Raw genomic sequence first — 22048 nt, forward strand, 5'->3', positions numbered from 1 at the left:
TAATACTGCCTCATTTACCTAGAACTATCTTGCATTACCGTGATACTGCCAAAAGGACATAGAGTGTACTCGTCAAAAACATACATTTTTATTTAGACACCTGTTGGTAGAATCTTTGTTTTAGAAGCCTTGGAGAAATTACCTTATCTCTCAAAAACGTAGTGCCAAGCACTGTTTTTAGGTACTGAGGGTACAGCAGAAAATAAAACAAAGTATCTGCCCTTATGAAGCATACATTCTAGTAGGATTTAACAATAATAAATTAATTAATTGATATATATTATGTGATAATAAGTACAATTAAGAAACATGAAGAATGATAGGTAGACAAGGACTATCAGAGTGAAGGTGGAAGTTTGTTATTTTTCATTTAGTGTTTAGAGGAAGGTTTCTTGAGGAGACTTTGAAAAAATAATTTTTGGGAAGTGAGAGACTGCTTCACGCAAATATCTTGGGTAATTCCAACTGGTGGAAAGAGCATACGAGGTCCTGGAACAAGACTGCACTTAGTGTGTTCAAGAAATACCAGGAGGCTAGTATGTTTGTAACAGAATGAAGGAGAAAGAGAGTGGCAGGTGATGGCAACCAGCATTAGCTAACAGTAGAAGTAGAGAAAATGATGATGATCTAGATATAAAATATTCAAAAAATTTAGTTAAAATGGTCCAAAGGTTTGCAGATAACTGCAATGAGCCAAAAAAAAAAAAAAAAAAAAAAAAGGTGGGTAGAGCAACAGTTTCAAAACTAGACCAAACTTAAAGCAGGGAAGGAGGGGGGAATGCATAATGGTTATGAGCAAGTAATAACAAATAAAAAAGACATCTATCCCACATTCAGTGAAAAAAAACTCATGACATCAGAGGTGCTGTGGAGACCCTTAGGGGATGTATATTTCAAATAAAGCATGAAGATCAGCAAAACATTCAGAAGTTGAGGATATAAAAGATTTGGACAATGTTCCCTGAGTTCCAGACTGACAGAGAAAGTGTTTCACAAGAATTTCTCTTGTGAGGTCATTGCATTGTCAATCCAAGTCATCCATAACCTACAAAGAGCTAAATCCATTGGTCAATTATTAGGTGTATCTTAGTGAGGAGAGGTTGATCAACAGGGTGAGCACATTGAGCTACTCCTGAGTCTGAAAAAGATGCAGGAAAAGAATTTGCCATTATACGTGTTCTAAAGTAAATAATCTAAGAAAAGGGATGTCAGGGGTCTAGAATCAAGAAGCCTGCTAAAAGTTCAGACAGCAAGGGAAACATGAAGTCTGTCTTGGTCAATCCTTTCTTTCCCCCATTTCCTCAAGTATGGTACTTCTCCATACATTGATTCTGGATTCTTCCATGTAACTGACTTTGACAAATAGAATGAGACTAAATCTTCAGTGTGCTAGTTCTGAGCCCAGGCCTTAGGAGGCCTTTGGTGTTTCCATCTGTGTTTTCTTGTGTTCTGACACTGTCATAGCAAGAAGGGCTCAGGCAAGCCTGCTGGTGCCAGGAAGAGGAGAGATATCCCAGTTGATACATCAGTGTGTGCCCAACCTAGGTCGGCCAACTGCCATCCAATCCTAGACTTGTACACAAGCCCACCTTAGATTAACAGAGCCTCCAGCTGAGCCCAGCCTAGATAAAATGAAATCTTAATGCATAAAAATAAAAGTTCATTGTCGTATGGCGCTGGAGTTTATGCTTGGCTCTTCTATGGCAGAAGCTAACTGGTATAACCTCCTCAGTGGTCTCCTTCCTTCTCTCTTACTGTTCTCTAATCAACTGTCTTATGTAGCCATCAGAATAATCTTGTTAAAACATTAGACAGATTCTGTCACTCTTTTCAACATCCTGCAATAGTTTCTAACTCACTCTTGGAAAAGGCAAAATTCTATAAAAAGCTTACAAGGCTTTACAGGATCTAAATCCTGATTACCTCTCTGATTTCATTTTCTCTTACACTCCCCTTCACTCACTCCATTCCAACATCTTTGCTTATGCCTTCCCTGGGACCTCTCCATTTGTTGTTCACTATGCCTGGAATGTTCTGTAAAAGGTAGCCAAATGCCTCACTATAATCTCTCAAGCTTTCCCTGACAAATCTACTTGAAATTTCAGGACTCCCTCAACAGATGGTCTTGTACACTCCTAGTTCACTTTTCATCAAAGAACTTTTTCACCATCTCACATACTATTGTTTAACAACTTTATTAAGACATAATTCACATACCACAAAATTCACCCATTTAAAGTGCACAATTCAACAGTTTGGGGAATATTCACATATATTTGCAACCATCACTTGAAAAAGAAAGCCTGCACCCTTTAGCTATCACCGACTTATCCCTGCATTCCCCCCAGCCCCAAGCAACCACTAGTCTATTGTCTGTCTCTCTATATTTCTCTATTCTGGACCTTCACATGAATAGAATCATATAATATTGGTCTTTTGTGATTGGCTTCTTTTACTTAACCTGTTTGTAAGGTTCATCCCTATTGTAGCATTGTATCAGTTATTCTTTCATATGGCTGAAAAAAATTCCATTATTTATTTATTCATTCATCGGCTAATAGGCATGTAGGTTGTTGCTATTTTTTGACTATTATGAATAATGCTACTATAAACATTCATGAACAACTTTTTGTGTGGATGCATGTTCTTACTTCTCTTGGGTATACACCTAGGAGTGAAACTGTTGGATCATAAGATAACTCTATGCTTAATCGTTTGAGGAACCGAAAGTTTTTCCAAAGTGGCTGTACTATGACACCTTCCCCAAAGTGGTGTATATGGGATTCTCACTAACACTGGTTATTTTCCAAACCTTTGTTTCCAGCAATCCTACTGTGTGGGCGGTGGTATCTCATGGAGGTTTTGATTTGTATTTCTGTAATCATAAATGATGTGAAGCACATTTTCATGGGGTTATTCATCATTTGTGTATCTTCCCTGAAGAAATGTCTATTCAGATTATTTCCCCACTTTTAAATTGGATTGCTTGCCTTTTATTGTTGAGTTGTATCCTGTACTCAAGTCCCCTATCAGATATATGATTTGCAGACATTTTCTCCCATTCTGTAGGCTGCCTTTTCACTCTCTTGATAGTATCCTTTGATGCACAAAAGATTTTAATTTTCATGAGGTCCAATTTCTCAAATTTTCCTTTTGTTGCCTGTGCTTTTGGTGTCATATCCATGAAGTCAGTGCCAAATCCAATGTGAGGAAAATTTTCCCTGTGTTTTCTCCTCTAAGAGTTTTATAGTTTTAGCTGTTAGATCTAGGTCTTTGAGTTAATTTTTGTATGTGCTGTGAGGTAAGAGTTCAAAATCATTCTTTTGCATGTAGATGCCCAGTTCCCCCTGGATAGTGGGTTTTTAAACATTTAGGATTTAAAATAATGTTCTGTGAGGGTTTTTTCCCTTCTCTAAACTACTTATAAATATATATCTAGGTTATGGAGGAAAAAGACTATAATAAAGAAAATTAAAACATATAATGTTACTTTTTTCAGATATATATAATTTTATAGTTCTGGATTGAAATTAGGCATTCCTGGGGTACCTGGGTGGCTCAGTGGGTTAAGCCTCTGCCTTCAGTTCAGGTCATGATCCCAAGGTCCTGGGACCAAGCCTCGCATCGGGCTCTCTGCTCAGTGGGGAGCCTGCTCCCCCCCCCCCCCCGCCTTTCTGCCTACTTGTGATCCCTCTCTCTGTGTCAAATAAATAAAAATTTTAAAAATCTAAAAAAAAAAAGAAAACAAATTAGCCATTCCTACTGACAGCAGGCTTGGCCTTCTAACTTACTTAGGTGAATGAAATCTGACCATGATTTACCATAATCTTTCCCCACTATCTCAGGTCCAGCCAAATCCCAGTTAGAGATTATCCCATTAGTCTAAACTATAATAAAGATGATAAGGAGCAGAGGAGCAACTGAATCATAGCAGACAAATAATGAGAACAAAAGTAAACATTTGTTGTTGTGAGATACAATGATTTTGAGATTACTTCTTACCATGACATAACTTAGACTATCCTGATTGATATAAGAATAATTAACAAGTAGATCAGATAAAGATATATGTAGTATTTCATGATTTAGCAGAGTAGTCTATCCAGCATAGTGGTTAAGAGAAGAAACAGAAGCCAGACCACCCAGGTTTAGATCCTGCGCCTTCACATACTTATAATGAGACCTTGGATGAGTCACTTACTATCTCTGTGTCAGAGTTCCTTGGGTAATAATAGTAGTTACCATAGGGAGTTCTTTTATGATTTAAATGAGTTCTTCTTTGTTTAGTTACAAGAAGTAAGTGCCAGAATTAAGCCCTATTTCTTAGCTTGGGTTCCTCAGGAGACCAAGGACTTATGAGTTTTCATTGGGGAATACAGTCCTTGAGGACAGATATGAGTGACAAAAGATATAAAAAATGGAAGGCTGTAAAACCAATAAAAGGATGTTTTATCAAGTTTGCTACCATTAAGTGCAATGAATTGCTTGATCTTTGGAACAACTCATCTTAGAAGGTGTGTAAACTGTGTCTCGTGAAAGTAGAAACTAGTAGATAATTTTTCCTCTTTTCCAATCTGATGGACCCCTTTCTACTTTCATCAGTCAATTGCATTCAATCAGGACTAACTCCTCAGAACTTCTGGGTTGTCCATGTATGGATTTGGATGCCACGTAGGTCCCTCTGGTGAAATCAACAGGAAATCCCTAAGGCTAGATGTGAAAGGTGCTCCTAACATGCATAACATGAAACACTGGTTGTCATCATCATTATTATTGTTTACATTATACAAATAAACCAAGCATTTCTACAGTCAGTTTTTGGAGGTAGAGAAAAGTATCCGGCATAGCAGAAAGCTTTTGTCTGCAAAGTTGGGGGGATAAGGAGTGTAGGCACTGGGATTCTCCAGTTTAACCTCAGTGCTACACTGCTTTGGAACTCTAAATAGATAGTTCTCTCTGACACTTACTACCTAGGACACAGGTAAGTAAGTATTTTGTCTCAGAGCAAGATACTTTAGAATGGGACAGCCTCTTCTCTTTTCTGAAAGGGATGTTTCTTCCCTATCAGACATACTAACTGAGGCCTTAGGTTCAAGAAAGTGTACAGTCAGAGAAGGAGTCAAGACGGCGGAGAAGTAGCAGGCTGAGACTACATCAGGTAGCAGGAGATCAGCTCGATAGCTTATCTAAACATTGCAAACACCTACAAATCCAACGGGAGATCGAAGAGAAGAAGAACAGCAATTATAGAAACAGAAATCAACCACTTTCTGAAAGGTAGGACTGGCAGAGAAGTGAATCCAAAATGACAGGAAGATAGACCGTGGGGGGAGAGGCCGGCTCCCGGCAAGCAGCGGACCAACGGAGCACAAAATCAGGACATTTAAAAGTCTGTTCCACTGAGGGACATTGCTCCAGAGGCTAAACCGGGGTGAAGCCCACACGGGGTCAGCATAGCCCCAGATCCCACAGGGTCACAGAAGGATCGGGGATGTCAGAGTGTTGCAGAGCTCACAGGTATTAGAACGGGGAAGCCGGCTACAGAGACAGAGCCGAGGAGTGAGCTCTCAGCTCGGGGTTACCTTGAACCGGTCGCAGGCTGGGTGAGTTTGGAGCGCGGCTCGAGGCCGGGGATACAGGAGTGATTGGGCACTGTTCTCTGGGGGCGCACTGAGGAGTGGGGCCCCAGGCTCTCGTCTCCTCCGGGCCGGAGACTAGGAGGCCGCCATTTTCATTCCCGTCCTCCGGAACTCTACGGAAAGCATTCAGGGAACAGAAGCTCCCAAAAGCGAACCCAAGCGGTAGTCAGGCCCCCGGTAAGAGCGGTGTAATTCCGCCTCGAGCAAAGACACTTGAGAATCACTACAACAGGTCCCTCCCCCAGAAGATCAACAAAAAATCCAGCCAGGACGAAGTTCATCTACCAAGGAAAGTAGGTTCAATACCTAGGCCACCAGCGGAATTCCAGAGGAGGAGAAAACAAAGCACGGAACTCATGGCTTTCTCCCCATGATTCATTAGTCTTGTGGTTAATTTAATTTTTTTTCTTTTTCAATTTTTTTTCTTTCTTTTTTCTTCTTCTGCTAAATTTTTTAAAACTTTTACCCTTTTATTTTTTAACTTTTTTTAACTAGTTTATCTTACATATATTTTTTCTTTCTTTTTTATATATTTTCTTTATTTCTTTTCTTTTTTAAATTATTTTCTTTTTTTTTTTCTGAACCTCTTTTTATCCCCTTTCTCCCGCCCACAATTTGGGGTCTCTTCTGATTTGGTTACAGCGCATTTTTCTGGGGTCTTTGCCACCATTTTGGTAATTTACTTGCTCCTTCATATCCTCTTATCTGGACAAAATGACAAGGCAGAAAAATTCACCACAAAAAAAAAGGAACAAGAGGCAGTACCAAAGGCTAGGGAACTAATCAATACAGACATTGATAATATGTCAGATCTAGAGTTCAGAATGATGGGCTCGAGAAAAGCATGGAAGATACTAGAGAAACCCTGTCTGGAGATATAAAAGCCCTTTCTGTAGAAATAAAAGAACTAAAATCTAACCAAGTTGAAATCAAAAAAAGCTATTAATGAGGTGCAACCAAAAATGGAGGCTCTCACTGCTAGGATAATTGAGGCAGAAGAAAGAATTAGTGATATAGAAGACAAAATGACAGAGAATAAAGAAGCTGAGCAAAAGAGGGACAAACAGCTACTGGACCACAAGGGGAGAATTCGACAGATAAGTGACACCATCAGACGTAACAACATTAGAATAATTGGGATTGCAGAAGAAGAAGAAAGAGAGAGGGGAGCAGAAGGTATATTGGAGAGAATTATTGGAGAGAATTTTCCTAAAATGGCAAAGGGAACAAGCATCAAAATCCAGGAGGTGCAGAGAAACCCCCTCAAAATCAATAAGAATAGGTCCACACCCCATCACCTAATAGTAAAATTTTCAAGTCTTAGTGACAAAGAGAAAATCCTAAAAGCATCCCAGGAAAAGAAGTCTGTAACATACAATGGTAAAAATATTAGATTGGCAGCAGACTTATCCACAGAGACCTGGCAGGCCAGAAAGAGCTGGCATGATATATTCAGAGCACTAAATGAGAAAAACATGCAGCCAAGAATACTCTATCCAGCTAGGCTATCATTGAAAATAGAAGGAGAGATAAAAAGCTTCCAGGACAAAAAGAATTTTCAAACACCAAACCAGCTCTACAGGAAATATTGAAAGGGGTCCTCTAAGCAAAGAGAGACCCTAAAAGTAGTAGATCAGAAAGGTATAGAGACAATATACAGTAACAGTCACCTTACAGGCAATATAATGACACTAAATTCATATCTCTCAATAGTTACCCTGAATGTTAATGGGCTAAATGCCCCAATCAAAAGACACAGGGTAGGGGCACCTGGGTGGCTCAGTGGGTTAAGCCTCTGCCTTCAGCTCAGGTCATGATCTCAGGGTCCTGGGATCGAGACCCACATCAGGCTTTCTGCTCAGCAGGGAGCCTGCTTCCCCCTCTCTCTCTGCCTTCCTCTCTGCCTACTTGTGATCTCTCTTTCTCTGTCAAATAAATAAATAAAATCTTAAAAAAAAAGACACAGGGTATCAGAATGGATAAAAAAACAAAACCCATCTATATGTTGCCTACAAGAAACTCATCTTAGAGGTGAAGACACCTCCAGATTTAAAGTGAGGGTGTGGAAGACAATTTACCATGCTAATGGGCATCAGAAGAAAGCTGGGGTGGCAATCCTTATATCAGATCAATTAGATTTTAAGCCAAAGACTATAATAAGAGATGAGGAAGGACACTATATCCTACTCCAAGGGTCTGTCCAACAAGAAGATCTAACAATTTTAAATATCTATGCCCCTAACGTGGGAGCAGCCAACTATATAAACCAATTAATAACAAAATCAAAGAAACACATCAATAATAATACAATAATAGTATGGACTTTAACACTCCCCTCACTGAAATGGACAGATCATCCAAGCAAAAGATCAACAAGGAAATAAAGGCCTTAAATGACACACTGGACCAGATGGACATCACAGATCTATTCAGAACATTTCATCCCAAAGCAACAGAACACACATTCTTCTCAAGTGCACATGGAACATTCTCCAGAATGGATCACATCCTGGGTCACAAATCAGGTCTCAACCGGTATCAAAAGATTAGGATCATTCCCTGCATATTTTCAGACCACAATGCTCTGAAGCTAGAACTCAATCACAAGAGGAAAGCTGGAAAGAACCCAAATACTTGGAGACTAAACAGCATCCTTCTAAAGAATGAATGGGTCAACCAGGAAATTAAAGAAGAATTGAAAAAATTCATGGAAACAAATGATAATGAAAACACAACAATTCAAAATCTGTGGGATGCAACAAAGGCAGTCCTGAGAGGAAAATATATAGTGGTACAAGCCTTTCTCAAGAAACAAGAAAGGTCTCAAGTACACAACCTAACCCTACACCTAAAGGAGCTGGAGAAAGAACAAGAAAGAAAACCTAAACCCAGCAGGAGAAGAGAAATCATAAAGATCAGAGCAGAAATCAATGAAAAAGAAACCAAAAAAAAAAAAAAAAACAATAGAACAAATCAACAAAACTAGGAGCTGGTTCTTTGAAAGAATTAATAAGATTGATAAAACCCTGGCCAGACTTATCAAAAAGAAAAAGAGAAAGGACCCAAATAAATAAAATTATGAATAAAAGAGGAGAGATCACAAGCAACAACAAAGAAATACAAACAATTATAAGAACATACTATGAGCAACTCTACGCCAACAAATTTGACAATCTGGAAGAAATGGATGCATTCCTAGAGACATATAAACTACCACAACTGAACCAGGAAGAACACCAGTTAGAATGGCCAAAATTAGCAAGACAGGAAACAACGTGTGCTGGAGAGGATGTGGAGAAAGGGGAACCCTCTTACACTGTTGGTGGGAATGCAAGTTAGTGCAGCCACTTTGGAGAACAGTGTGGAGATTCCTGAAGAAATTAAGAATAGAGCTTCCCTATGACCCTGCAATTGCGCTGCTGGGTATTTACCCCAAAGATACAGATGTAGTGAAAAGAAGGGCCATTTGTACCCCAATGTTTATTGCAGCAATGGCTACGGTCGCCAAACTGTGGAAAGAACCAAGATGCCCTTCAACGGATGAATGGATAAGGAAGATGTGGTCCATATACACAATGGAGTATTATGCCTCCATCAGAAAGGACGAATACCCAACTTTTGTAGCAACATGGACAGGACTGGAAGAAATTATGCTGAGCGAAATAAGTCAAGCAGAGAGAGTCAAGTATCATATGGTCTCACTTATTTGTGGAGCATAACAAATAACATGGAGGACATGGGGAGATGGAGAGGAGAGGGAGTTGAGGGAAACTGGAAGGGGAGATGAACCATGAGAGACTATGGACTCTGAAAAACAACCAGAGGGTTATGAAGGGGCGGCGGGAGGGGGTGGGGTGGGGTGGGAGGTTGAGGAACCAGGTGGTGGGTAATAGGGAGGGCACGTACTGCATGGAGCACTGGGTGTGATGCCAAAACAATGAACACTGTTATGCTGTAAATAAGCAAATAAAAATAAATTAATTAATTTAAAAAAAAAAAAAAAAGAAAACCTGAACAGACCCATAACCAGTAAGGAGATTGAAGCAGTCATAAAAAATCTCCAAACAAAGAAAAGCCCAGGGCCAGATGGCTTCCCAGGGGAATTCTACCAAACATTTAAATAAGAAATAATTCCTATTCTCTTGAAACTGTTCCAAAAAATAGAAATGGAAGGAAAACTTCTAAACTCTTTTTATGAGGCCAGCATCACCTTGATCCCAAAACCAGACAAGGACCCCACCAAAAAAGAGAACTATAGATCAATATCCTTGATGAACACAGATGAAAAAATTCTCACCAAAATACTAGCCAATAGGATTCAACAGTACATTAAAAGGATTATTCACCACGACCAAGTGGGATTTATTCCAGGGCTGCAAGTTTGGTTCAACATCCGCAAATCAATCAATGTGATACGACACATTAATAAAAGAACAAGAACCATGTGATACTCTCAATAGATGCTGAAAAAGCATTTGACAAAGTACAGCATCCCTTCCTGATCAAAACCCTTCAAAGTGTAGGGATAGAAGGCACATACCTCAATATTATCAAAGCCATCTATGAAAAACCCACTGCAAATATCATTCTCAATGGAGAAAAACTGAAAGCTTTTCCGTTAAGGTCAGGAACATGGCAGGGATGTCCATTATCACTACTGCTATTCAACATAGTACTAGAAGTCCTAGCCTCAGCAATCAGACAACAAAAAGAAATTAAAGGCATCCAAATCGGCAAAGAAGAAGTCAAACTATCACTCTTTGCAGATGATATGATACTATATGTGGAAAACCCAAAAGACTCCACTCCAAAACTGCTAGAACTTGTACAGGAATTCAGTAAAGTGTCAGGATATAAAATCAATGCACAGAAATCAGTTGCATTTCTGTACACCAACAACAAGACAGAAGAAAGAGAAATTAAGGAGTCAATCCCATTTACAATTGTACCCAAAACTATAAGATACCTAGGAATAAACCTGACCAAAGAGGCTAAGAATCTATATGCAGAAAACTATAAAGTACTCATGAAAGAAATTGAGGAAGACACAAAGAAATAGAAAAATGTTCCATGCTCCTGGATTGGAAGAATAAATATTGTGAAAATGTCTATGCTACCTAAAGCAATATACACATTTTATGCAATCCCTATCAAAATCCCATCCATTTTTTTCAAAGAAACGGAGTAAATAATCCTAAAATTTATATGGAACCAGAAAAGACCTCAAATAGCCAAAGGAATATTGAAAAAGAAAGCCAAAGTTGGTGGCATCACAATTCCGGACTTCAAGCTCTATTACAAAGCTGCCTTCATCAAGACAGCATGGTACTGGCACAAAAACAGACACATCGATCAGTGGAACAGAATAGAGAGCCCAGAAATAGACCCTCAACTCTATGGTCAACTAATCTTCAACAAAGCAGGAAAGAATCTCCAATGGAAAAAAGACAGCCTCTTCAATAAATGGTGCTGGGAAAATTGGAAAGCCACATGCAGAAAAATGAAATTGGACCACTTCCTTACACCACACATGAAAATAGATTCAAAATGGATGAAGGACCTCAGTGTGAGAAAGGAATCCATCAAAATCCTTGAGGAGAACACAGGCAGCAACCTCTTTGACCTCAGCCACAGCAACATCTTCCTAGGAACATCGGCAAAGGCAAGGGAAGCAAGGGCAAAAATGAACTATTGGGATTTCATCAAGATCAAAAGTTTTGCACAGCAAAGGAAACAGTTAACAAAACCAAAAGACAACTGACAGAATGGGAGAAGATATTTGCAAACGACATATCAGATAAAGGGCTAGTGTCCAAAATCTATAAGGAACTTAGCAAACTCAACACCCAAAGAACAAGCAATCCAATCAAGAAATGGGCAGAGGACATGAACAGACATTTCTGCAAAGAAGACATCCAGATGGCCAACAGAAACATGAAAAAGTGTTCCACATCGCTTGGCATCAGGGAAATACAAATCAAAACCACAATGAGATATCACCTCACACCAGTCAGAATGGCTAAAATTAACAAGTCAGGAAATGACAGATGCTGGTGAGGATGCGGAGAAAGGGGAACCCTCCTACATTGTTGGTGGGAATGTAAGCTGGAGCAACCACTCTGGAAAGCAGCATGGAGGTTCCTCAAAATGTTGAAAATAGAACTACCCTATGACCCAGCAATTGCACTACTGGGTATTTACCCTAAAGATACAAATGTAGTGATCCGAAGGGGCACGTGCACCCGAATGTTTATAGCAGCAATGTCTACAATAGCCAAACTATGGAGAGAACCTAGATGTCCATCAACATATGAATGGATAAAGAAGAGGTGGTATATATACACAATGGCATACTAGGCAGCCATCAAAAGAAATGAAATCTTGCCATTTGCGATGACGTGGATGGAACTAGAGGGTATCATGCTTAGTGAAATAAGTCAATCGGAGAAAGACAACTATCATATGATCTCCCTGATATGAGGACGTGGAGATGCAACATGGGGGGTTAGGGGGATAGGAGAAGAATAAATGAAACAAGATGGGATTGGGAGGGAGACAAACCATAAGTGACTCTTAATCTCACAAAACAAACTGAGGGTTGCTGGGGGGAGGGGGAGTTGGGAGAGGGGGAGGGGGGTTATGGACATTGGGGAGGGTATGTGCTATGGTGAGTGCTCTGAAGTGTGTAAACCTAGCGATTCACAGACCTGTACCCCTGGGGATAAAAATACATTATATGTTCATTAAAAAATAAGAAATAAATAAAAAATTTTTTAAAAAAAGAAAGTGTACAGTCACTTCTACACAGGCCTCCTTCTCCTGATATTCTTCTTGAGTTCCTAGCTTCTATGTTATGGTCCAAAAATATTTCCCAAAATATTTTAATTTAACAGAAGTCTCCACTTACATCACTCCACTTTCTGTAATGATAAGAAATGATCCCCAAGCTGTACTTTTAAGTGAGAAAAGCAAAATACATTGAACTAACATCTTCCAGTTAGAGAAATGTATTCACATAAATAACCAGGTATTCCTTAATAAGAAAAAAAATACATGAATAAATAAAAAGATGAGAGGTTGAATTACTACATCCCTTAAAAACATAAATAAAATGTGATTATTTTTATAGGTAATACCTATATATGGTTACAAAAATAATAGACTTTTAGAAGGCAAAGAGTGAAAAATCTTGTTCTTCCTCCATTCTGTCTGCCCATTCCCACCACCACAATTTCACAGGTAACCACATCTTAATTTCTTTTTTTTTTTAAAGATTTATTTATTTGACAGATAGAGATTACAAGTAGGCAGAGTGGCAGGCAGAGAGAGAGAGAGAGAGGAGGAAGCAGGCTCCCAGCCAAGCAGAGAGCCCGATGCGGGGCTCGATCCCAGGATCTGGGATCATGACCTGAGCTGAAGGCAGAGGCTTTAACCCACTGAGCCACCCAGGTGCCCCACACATCTTAATTTCTTATGATGCTATCCACAAGCAAATATAAATATCCCCTATTTCTACTGCTTTCTTATACAAGTGAATACTAAGAAAGAAAGTGAATACTAAGTTCAATGTATTTTGCTTTTCTCACTTAAAAGTACAGCTTGGGGATCATTTCTTATCATTACAGAAAGAGTTTTATTATTTTTATAGCTGCATAATATTTCATCTTATGAATGAAACAATTTATTTAAGCAGTCACCTACTGGAATCCTATTTGGTTAACAATATTTCATTATTACAAAATGCCATTGTGTATAAAACTGTTTATGACATAAGAAATGGAATCACTGATTAATTCCCAAGTCAGGCTGCCTAGGGAAAGTGTGAGTGAAGTTGATGGCGCTAGGAAAGAGCACAAAGACTTCCTGGTGGGAAGATGGATGACAGCACAATAAGCTTGGGTCCATGAGGGGGGAAAGGTAATAGGGAACCCAGAAGTAATGGGGGAACTGAAGCCACAGGAAGAGAGCTACAAAGAGGAATCAGGAAACAAAGTGGGCAGGAGAGGATGAAAAACTGAAAGGGACAGAAAGGAGGGGCCAGGTAACATGGACCTTGAAAAGACCAAAGAATGTGACAGGGATGAGAGGCTGCCTCCTCTTCTTCACTCTCTGCACTCCCTCTGATCCCAGGGACCCAGCAGGGCCAGCTCTCCCCTCTCACATCAGCTCCTGGTACAGACGCTCCATTGTCCCACATCCTTTCTGGCTGCAGGCAACATGATCTGGGCACTTTAAGGTGAGAGAATGTCAACTTACCTAACTCTTTCTCCCACACCCTGAGGAAGTCCTCCTATTAGAGATGTGTCTGTATTTAAAGATAACCACTCCTGGGATTGTAAAGGTGTCCAAAATTGTGGAATGACCTCATTCTCTAAATTCTGCCAGCCAAGAAAATATGCAGCAAAGTACTAAGGCAAGAGAACTTTGGGACAGGAAATCAAGGGTAGAGGAAATCCTTTCCCCTACAACAGCATTAACATCAGCTGGAGCTGTTTAGAAATGTAGACTATCAAGCCTGAATCCAGACGGATGAATTAGAATGTACATTTCAACAAGATCCCCATGTGACAGAAATACATGTTCAAGTCTGAGAGGCACCTCCTTAGGTCTGCATTTCCATGACTGAAATTAGAAATGTCATATTCACCAACTTGAAAGAATAAAGTATTGTTGTGTCTGCTAAAAAGAGAGAGAAGAGATTGAGAGAAAAGGGAATATGTTTGAGCCAGAGAAGTAACAGGAAGCTTACACAATCAGAGGACCAAAAGCACAGGACAGTTTAGATGATTTAGATGACCTAGAATCCTGTAGTCACTCCATTCTGCAGTTGGAGAAAATTTTTCTACCCTTTCTTACTCGGAAACTTAAAAACCACGCATGTTATTTTTCCATTTAATTTTTTTTAAGTTTTATTGTGAAATATATCATAATTTCAGAAGAGTATGTGTATCTGTATCCATATGTGTAACTTTATAATAAGGTGAATTTTTAGTAACAACCAAGCATGCTAAAAACCACAGCCATAACTTAAAAGGCTTTTGTTGCACACACGTTATTTGATGGTGACAAAGACGCAGCTAAAAGACGAGTAAGTACTTATCAGAGCATTCTAGAATTCATAACAATACTTAAGGCAAGATTATTTACTAAATTGTTGACAGCATCTTTTCACTCCATCCTGAAGGGCTTTTATTACTTTGTCATTTCGGAGGGTGAAGATGAAAGGGTTGAGGAAAGGAGTAACCACTGAAACCATCAACGAAACAACCCTATTGTAATCTGCAGCCTGTGTTTGCTTGGGTTTCACATAGAGGAATAAGCAACTGCCATAGCCAATAATGACACAAGTGAAGTGAGATGCACATGTAGAGAAGGCTTTCCTCCGCCCAGAGGCAGAGGGGATCTTGAGGATGGTGGAGATGATGTAGGTGTAGGAGATGATTGTAGGGATCAAAGAACCAAAAAGAACAAAAATAGCCATTAAGAATAGGATAAACTCTATGAAAAGGGTATTATTGCAGGATAATTTCAGCAATTGCCCTCGGTCACAGAAGAAATTGTTCACCACATGTGATTTGCAGAAGGTGAGCTGAAATGTGGCATACACTGGCCAGATTTGAAAAAGGAACCCAAACACCCATGACACAACAACCACCCAGATGCAGGTTCGGTTATTCATAATGATGTTGTATCTCAGAGGGTTACAGACAGCCACATAACGGTCCACAGCCATCACTCCCAGCAATGCAAACTCTGTGGTTCCCACAGCAAGATACAGGAAGAGCTGTGTGACACATGCAGCCAGAGATATTGTCTGCATCCCAGGGAGAAGCAATCCCCAAAGCATCACAGGCACGATGATAGTAGTAACCAAGATCTCCAAGGCAGAGAGATGACCAAGGAAGAAATACATGGGGGACTGCAGACGTTTATCAACACACACCATCACAATAATGACCGTGTTTCCCATTAATGTCACTAAGTAGAAGAAGAAGAAGGTAGCAAAGAGAAGATGATGTAGTTCTTTGGAGCCAGGGAAGCCAAGGAGATAAAATTCAGTGGCACTAGAGTGATTCCCCAACATTTAGTTCTGAGCTCTTGTTCCTTGTGAAATCTAAAGAGCAAAGGAGAGAAAACAGGCTTTTGATTGCAAAAAGATAAAGGATGACTCCAATTGAGGAAATATCGACCACACCTAGACCTACAACATACTACTACTACTTTCTATACAAACTTGGTGTTAAATGTTTTATGTAGCACATGAATAAATTTGAAAGTAAATTAAAAGTCCAAGAAGATGAGCAATAGCCACCAACACCACACCCTAGGCATGAAAACACACCCACCCTTGTCTACCCTTGTACACCTTGTCTGCCTTTACCATACCTACCCTCTACCCTGGTCTCTCAGTTCACCGGCCATCCTCCCTTGAACTCTGTTCTGATATGCCACCCTGTCCTTTCCTGACTACAGTTATACCAACACTTCCATCTCAAATGCCCTGAAGTGTTTTTCCTGCCTCCTTTATCTATTTCTGCAAAATCCTGCTAATTTCAACAGTTATTAGAATAGCAAATCCCAATATTAGCCAATCACATACAGATGTGGTTATTTTGTATCTTCTAACAGAGGATGCTGCATTACATTCATGTTAAGTTCTGCCTCAATTATATTATAAACTTTGCTGTGTTGTGAGGAAGTGGGAACTCTCTAGAACATTGTCATAAGAAAGAACTATTTTGAGAAAAAATATTGAGTCTTTCCCTGATTTCTGGAGAGCTGGCTCCCTGGAGGGGATTATCCACTTCTTCCTCCTTATTCTCATGATAAAAGCCTTCCTCCATTTCTCATTTCAGTGAGTGTATATCCTCCAAGCAGGAAAAGCTTCCCCAGCTCTCCATTAGTGACCTCTAACTCTTATATCTTGATTCCGCTGGCCAGTAATTGACACCAGGGAGGGAAGGGTCCAAAAGGAAATTCTATCTGTACTCCAGTATCCACCCTAGGACCAGAAGACAAGAAAACACCTGTGATATAGAGGCAAAATCCTCCATATTCCCCAGGTCTCAAATCTCTACTTCCAGTAGGGACACAAGACCTCCAAATGGGCAGCCCATCCCTCTAACCAAACTGCCACGGGGTCAGTCCCATTGAGTAACTTGGAAAATTCCAAAGAGCACATCTAATTATCTAGGAACTTCCATTTTCTCCGGAGCCCTAGGGTATGCAAAAATGATAGAAGACACCAATATAGATCATACACAGTTCCTCAGGAGAACTGGGCTCCTTCCCTCTCCACATGCAGGTTTTTGCTCAAAGATATCCTCTCCACAGACCCTTTCCCCCTCATCCTCTCCAAAACAATACATGCACAGTTTCACTCTCTAACCTCTTTAGGCTGTATTTTTCTTTCTGTTGGCTCTCATCAATACCTCAAATCGTAGTATGCATTGGTTTCTTACTTTATCATCAAAACCCCACATTAGAATGAAGTACCTTGAAGCAACTTCTTTGCATTTCGTGTATTACCACCTGTGACAAGAACAGACTCTGACAAAGTATATATTCTATAAATATTTTTGAATAAATATATCAATTAATAGATCAAAGAAGAAACAAAAAGTATCCAACCTGACTACCTTTCCCTCCATTCACTCTTCTCCAAAGCACCGCCCAGTCAGTCTGCATTCTGTCTTCCAGGAGAGCCCCAACAAGATGGCAAGCAGATATAAGAAAGACAGAATGAAAAATGAAAGAACACAGACTTGGATGATGCCACAGAGTACGCCCATTGCCAGTACTAGGTACCATCAACCTGCCCTTGGCCAGAGAGCAATGATCTGATGGAGAGTCATCTATTCTGTAGCTCCCCTACTCCACTCTTCAGACTCTAAGCATCCTTGTTCTATATGGCAACAAAGCCTAGACCCTCTCATGATAATGCTCTTCTACTCTGTCCTTCACTGAAGGGAATACCTGGAAGACACTCACCTCCAGAGATGGGGACTGGGCTGGAAAGTTCTACTGTTCTTCAGGCATCAGCCCAGACTACCCATGGCTAGTAAAGAGCTGTGCTTAGGAGACAGGCACAGCTCCTGCTGTCTCCACTCATGGCAAAGAACACCATCCACACAGAGGAGCTTAGGAAAAGTCTAGAAGTAGTGCTGGGAGGAATCCACCTATCTTCCCCCTCCCTCATTCTCTCTGCCTCTTTCTTTCTCTACCTTTTCTGTCCCCAAGGATAGTTATACACTAAGGAATCATTTGCACAGGCTCAGAGACACACTAGGGATGTAGTCAAGGAAAAGCTGAAGAAACTTTCACTCTTCCCTCTGAGCATAATCAAGTTTTACTTTTTTCTTTAAGATTTTATTTATTTATTTATTTGAGAGAGCACAAGCAGGGAGGAGGAGTAGAGGGAAAGGGGGAAGCAGGCTCCCCACTGAGCAGGGAACCTGATGTGGAACTTGATCCCAGGACCCTGGGATCATGACCTGAGCCAAAGGCAGCCAGTTAACTGACTGAGACACCCAGGTGCCCAGATAATCAAGTTTTAGCTCCTGGAAATTTTTGTGCACTGGGCAAACTTAAAAACTGCCTGTCAGAAATTTCTCAATGTCCAGGATGCCTTCCTCCCAGACCCTTACTCATCACAACAACCAAGCTGTGACTGGTCAGCCTCCTGATCTGCTCTGTGCTTCTCCCTGACTCCATTTATACCTACGGAGCCTAAGCTACCCTCAAGTTGATGAGTCCTCTAATCCCTACAAAAGACACACATCAAAACCTAGAGGCCACTTAATCTTCTTCTTCATCACCAAGGTTTCATGAAGCACGTCTTTCACAGAGGATCTCTGCACACTCTCTACCACACACCCTCTGTCCACAGTTACGAGAGCCTGCTAAGAGACAGAGGACTTGCCACCTATGCCTAATTCACATTCTGTTAAGTCCACAGCCCATTCCAGGCCCTCCAACATTTATCCAACTGTGGTTGTTCAGCCATACATTTCCTTTCTCAATTGTCAGATACTCTCAGGTCACTTCTATGTGTTGCTGAATTGAGGGGTGAAAGTGAAGAAACAATATTCAGAATAAAGAGCAACAACAACAAAATACTACATAAAAGTGAGGATGGCTGGGATGCTGAATAAATCAGCAAAAACACATTTAAAATATTCACTTTTACAATTTAAGAAACATGGCATTTTTCAGCACAGGTCATAATTTTAAAATCAAATGGAAGAATATAAGGTAAGGTGTAAATATCTCTCTCCCCATTTGTTTGGTGCTCCTGGTCCATCTCCTAGAACTAAATATGATTATAAATTATAATTATATAATTATTATAAATTATATATAATTGTATATAATTTGTGTATATATAAATTATTATAAATTTCTAATGCATTCATACAATACTTTACTGTGTGTTTACAAGAATATTTGTATATATTCTTTTAAAGTAAATGATATTTTAATAAATATACTGTCCTGCTACCTTCTTCTTCTTATGTGTGCGCACGCGCGTGCGTGCGTGCATGCGTGCGTGTGTGTGTGTGTGTATGCATGCTTGTGTGGCTATTAAACTTTTCCACATTAACAATGATGTGTTGGGCACCTGGGTGGCTCATTTGGTTGAACGACTGCCTTCAGTTCACGTCATGATCCCAGACTCCCAGGATGGAGTCCTGCATCCGACTCCCAGCTCCATGGAGAGTCTGCTTCTCCCTCTAACCTTCTCCCCTCTCATGCTCTCTCACTCTCTCTCTCAAATAAATAAAAATATTTTTTTAAAAAATGATCAATCACATTTTAAGTGATGGCTTAATATTCACTTATGAAAATACTGATCAATATTTAATGAACATGCTGATGAATGTTTCATTTTCTCCAATTTTTCGTGTCTACATTGTTTTTGCAATATTCTCATATCTGAAATGTTGTACAACTTTTTAAAATTTTTATTTATTTTTTAAAATTTCTTTTCAGTGTTCCAGAATTCGTTGTTTATGTACACAACCAATGTTCCATGCAATACGTGCCCTCCATAATAGCCACCACCAGGCTCACCCATGGTGAGCCTTCCCTCCTCCCACCTCCCACCCCTCCAAAACCCTCAGATGGTTTTCCAGAGTCCATAGTCTCTCATGGTTCATCTCCCCCTCCAATTTCTTTTTTTTTTAAGATTTTATTTATTTATTTGACAGAGAGAGATCACAAGTAGGCAGAGAAGCAGGCAGAGAGAGAGAGAGGAGGAAGCAGGCTCCCCGCTGAGCAGAGAGTCGGATGTGGGGCTCCATCCCAGGACCTTGGGATCATGACCTGAGCCGAAGGCAGAGGCTTTAACCCACTGAGCCACCCAGGCACCCCCAATTTCTTTTAATTGTATTAAATTCTTAGCTGTTATCAAATCACTCTCAAAAAATTGCATTAATTTATGATTTCTTGTTTTTTAGTTTTTATTTAATTATCACTTAACATAGAGTGTAATACTGGTTTCAGGTGTGCAATATAGTGAGTCAGCACTTCCATATATCAACCCCTGATCATCACAAGTGCTCTCCTTAATCCCCAAAACCAACTTTACCAATCCCCCCACAGACCAATCTAGCTGTTGAATTCAGGTGTTTTGATGGTCTGTTCTCATAGTTAAGCATCTGTTTCTTGGCTTGTCTCTCTCTCTCTCTCTTTTTCCCCCTCATTATCTATAGAAAGTTTTCAGTCATTATTCTAATTGTTTGTTTGTTCTTCCTCATATCCCCATGACACATAGATATGCCTTCTGTAATTATTCCAAAACTCTTAGATACTCTGTTTTATCTTTTTCATTCATCCTTTACTTTACATTTCAATTCTGGAAGTTTCTAATGACATATCACAACGCTCACTAATTTTTTCCTCAACAATGTACATGTTTGCTGAGTTCATTAAAGCCATTCTTAATTTTTTTCTACCTTTTTTTACCACTTCATTTTTATTCTTTCTCATAGATTCCACTGCTCTACAGATATTATCCATTGGCTCCTGCATTTTGTCTACTCTTCTACTAGAGTCCTTAGCTTCTTAAACATACAGTTATTTTATTTATTTTTATTTATTTATTTATTTTGATTAAGTGCAATTAGCCAACATATAGTACATCATTAGCTTTTATGTACTATTTTTCATGTACTATCCAAACATACACTTATTTTAGAATCCCAGTCTGATCATTTCAACATTTCTACGATATATGAGTCTGGTTCTCATGTATGCCCTCTTCATGTTTTGTTTTCTTTTGTTTGTTTGTTTGTTTGTTTTACTATGCCTTGTAATGTTTCAATGGAAGCTGGACATTACATAATGGACAAAAAGAACTGAGGAAAATAGGGCTTCTATGTGAGGTCTTATGTTTATCTGCAAATGAATTGGACTGTGTTTACTGTTTACTGTAGCTATGGGTGTTTCAGATGAATTAGATACCTTGTTCTTATTTTTGTCTCACCTGCTGTCTTTGAGTTTCCCTAGAACCTCCATCCTTTTTTTAAAAAGTTTTTATTAAATTCCACCTAATTAACATATAGTGTAATATTAGTTTCAGTTCTACAATTCAGTGATTCAATACTTACATACAACACCCCATGTCCATCACAACTGCACCCTTAAAACCCATCACCTACTTAACCCATCCCCCCACCCACCTCCCATCTGATAGTCAACAGTTTTTTCTCTATAATTAAGAGTTCATTTCTTGGTTTATCCCTCTTTTTGTCCAACATGATTGCTAATTTTGTTAGAATCTCCTAGTTAAATAAAGTCTAAGACTCACAGTTCCATCTGTTATAAAGCCTTGGAGGAGGGGAAAAAATGAAACAAGATGGGACTGGAGAGGGAGACAAACCATAAGAGACTCTTCATCTCGGGAAACTAACTGAGGATTGCTGAGGGGTCTAGGGTGGGGGGATAGGGTGGGCTGGGTTATGGACATTGGGGAGGGTATTGCTATGGTGAGTACTGTGGATTGTGTAAGACTGATGACTCACAGACCTGTACCCCTAAAGCAAATAATATATTATATGTTAATAAATAAATAAACAAAGTCCCTAGTAATCTTTGATATCTGGTATGACAAAACTTTTCAAGCTCATCCAATTGATTTCCTTCCTCGGACCTGGAATCAGACATTTCTTCAAAAACATATGTTTCTTATGGTTTAATGGTCCCTTAGGATCATGATCTGGGACCAAAGGACATGCTCATTGTTGTGGGGTTGGTTTCTGAACTAGCACACTAAAAAACACATAGAAAATACATACACACACAGAGTGGGATGGGAGGGAGTAGAGAGGAGTGATTCATACTGATAAATCTAATTCAAATTCAGCAATAGAGAGATCTGGATAACCACACACACCAATCTGACTACA

At 39.6% G+C, this 22048-nt stretch overlaps 1 protein-coding gene across 1 annotated transcript; it reads right to left on the reverse strand.

Moving 5' to 3' along the window:
- Positions 1–14778: 14778 nt before the first annotated feature.
- Positions 14779–15723, reverse strand: LOC123951480 (olfactory receptor 9A4). Its single transcript, XM_046020240.1, has one exon. It carries the CDS (start codon positions 15721–15723, stop codon positions 14779–14781), a length of 945 nt encoding a protein of 314 aa, XP_045876196.1.
- Positions 15724–22048: the final 6325 nt, after the last annotated feature.

Source organism: Meles meles, chromosome 10, assembly GCF_922984935.1.
Source record: "Meles meles chromosome 10, mMelMel3.1 paternal haplotype, whole genome shotgun sequence".
Lineage (NCBI taxonomy): Eukaryota > Metazoa > Chordata > Mammalia > Carnivora > Mustelidae > Meles > Meles meles.

Excerpts from the sequence above, each read along its gene's own strand:
- LOC123951480 (XM_046020240.1), bottom strand. The coding sequence starts at position 15,723 with ATGTTGGGGAATCACTCTAGTGCCACTGAATTTTATCTCCTTGGCTTC.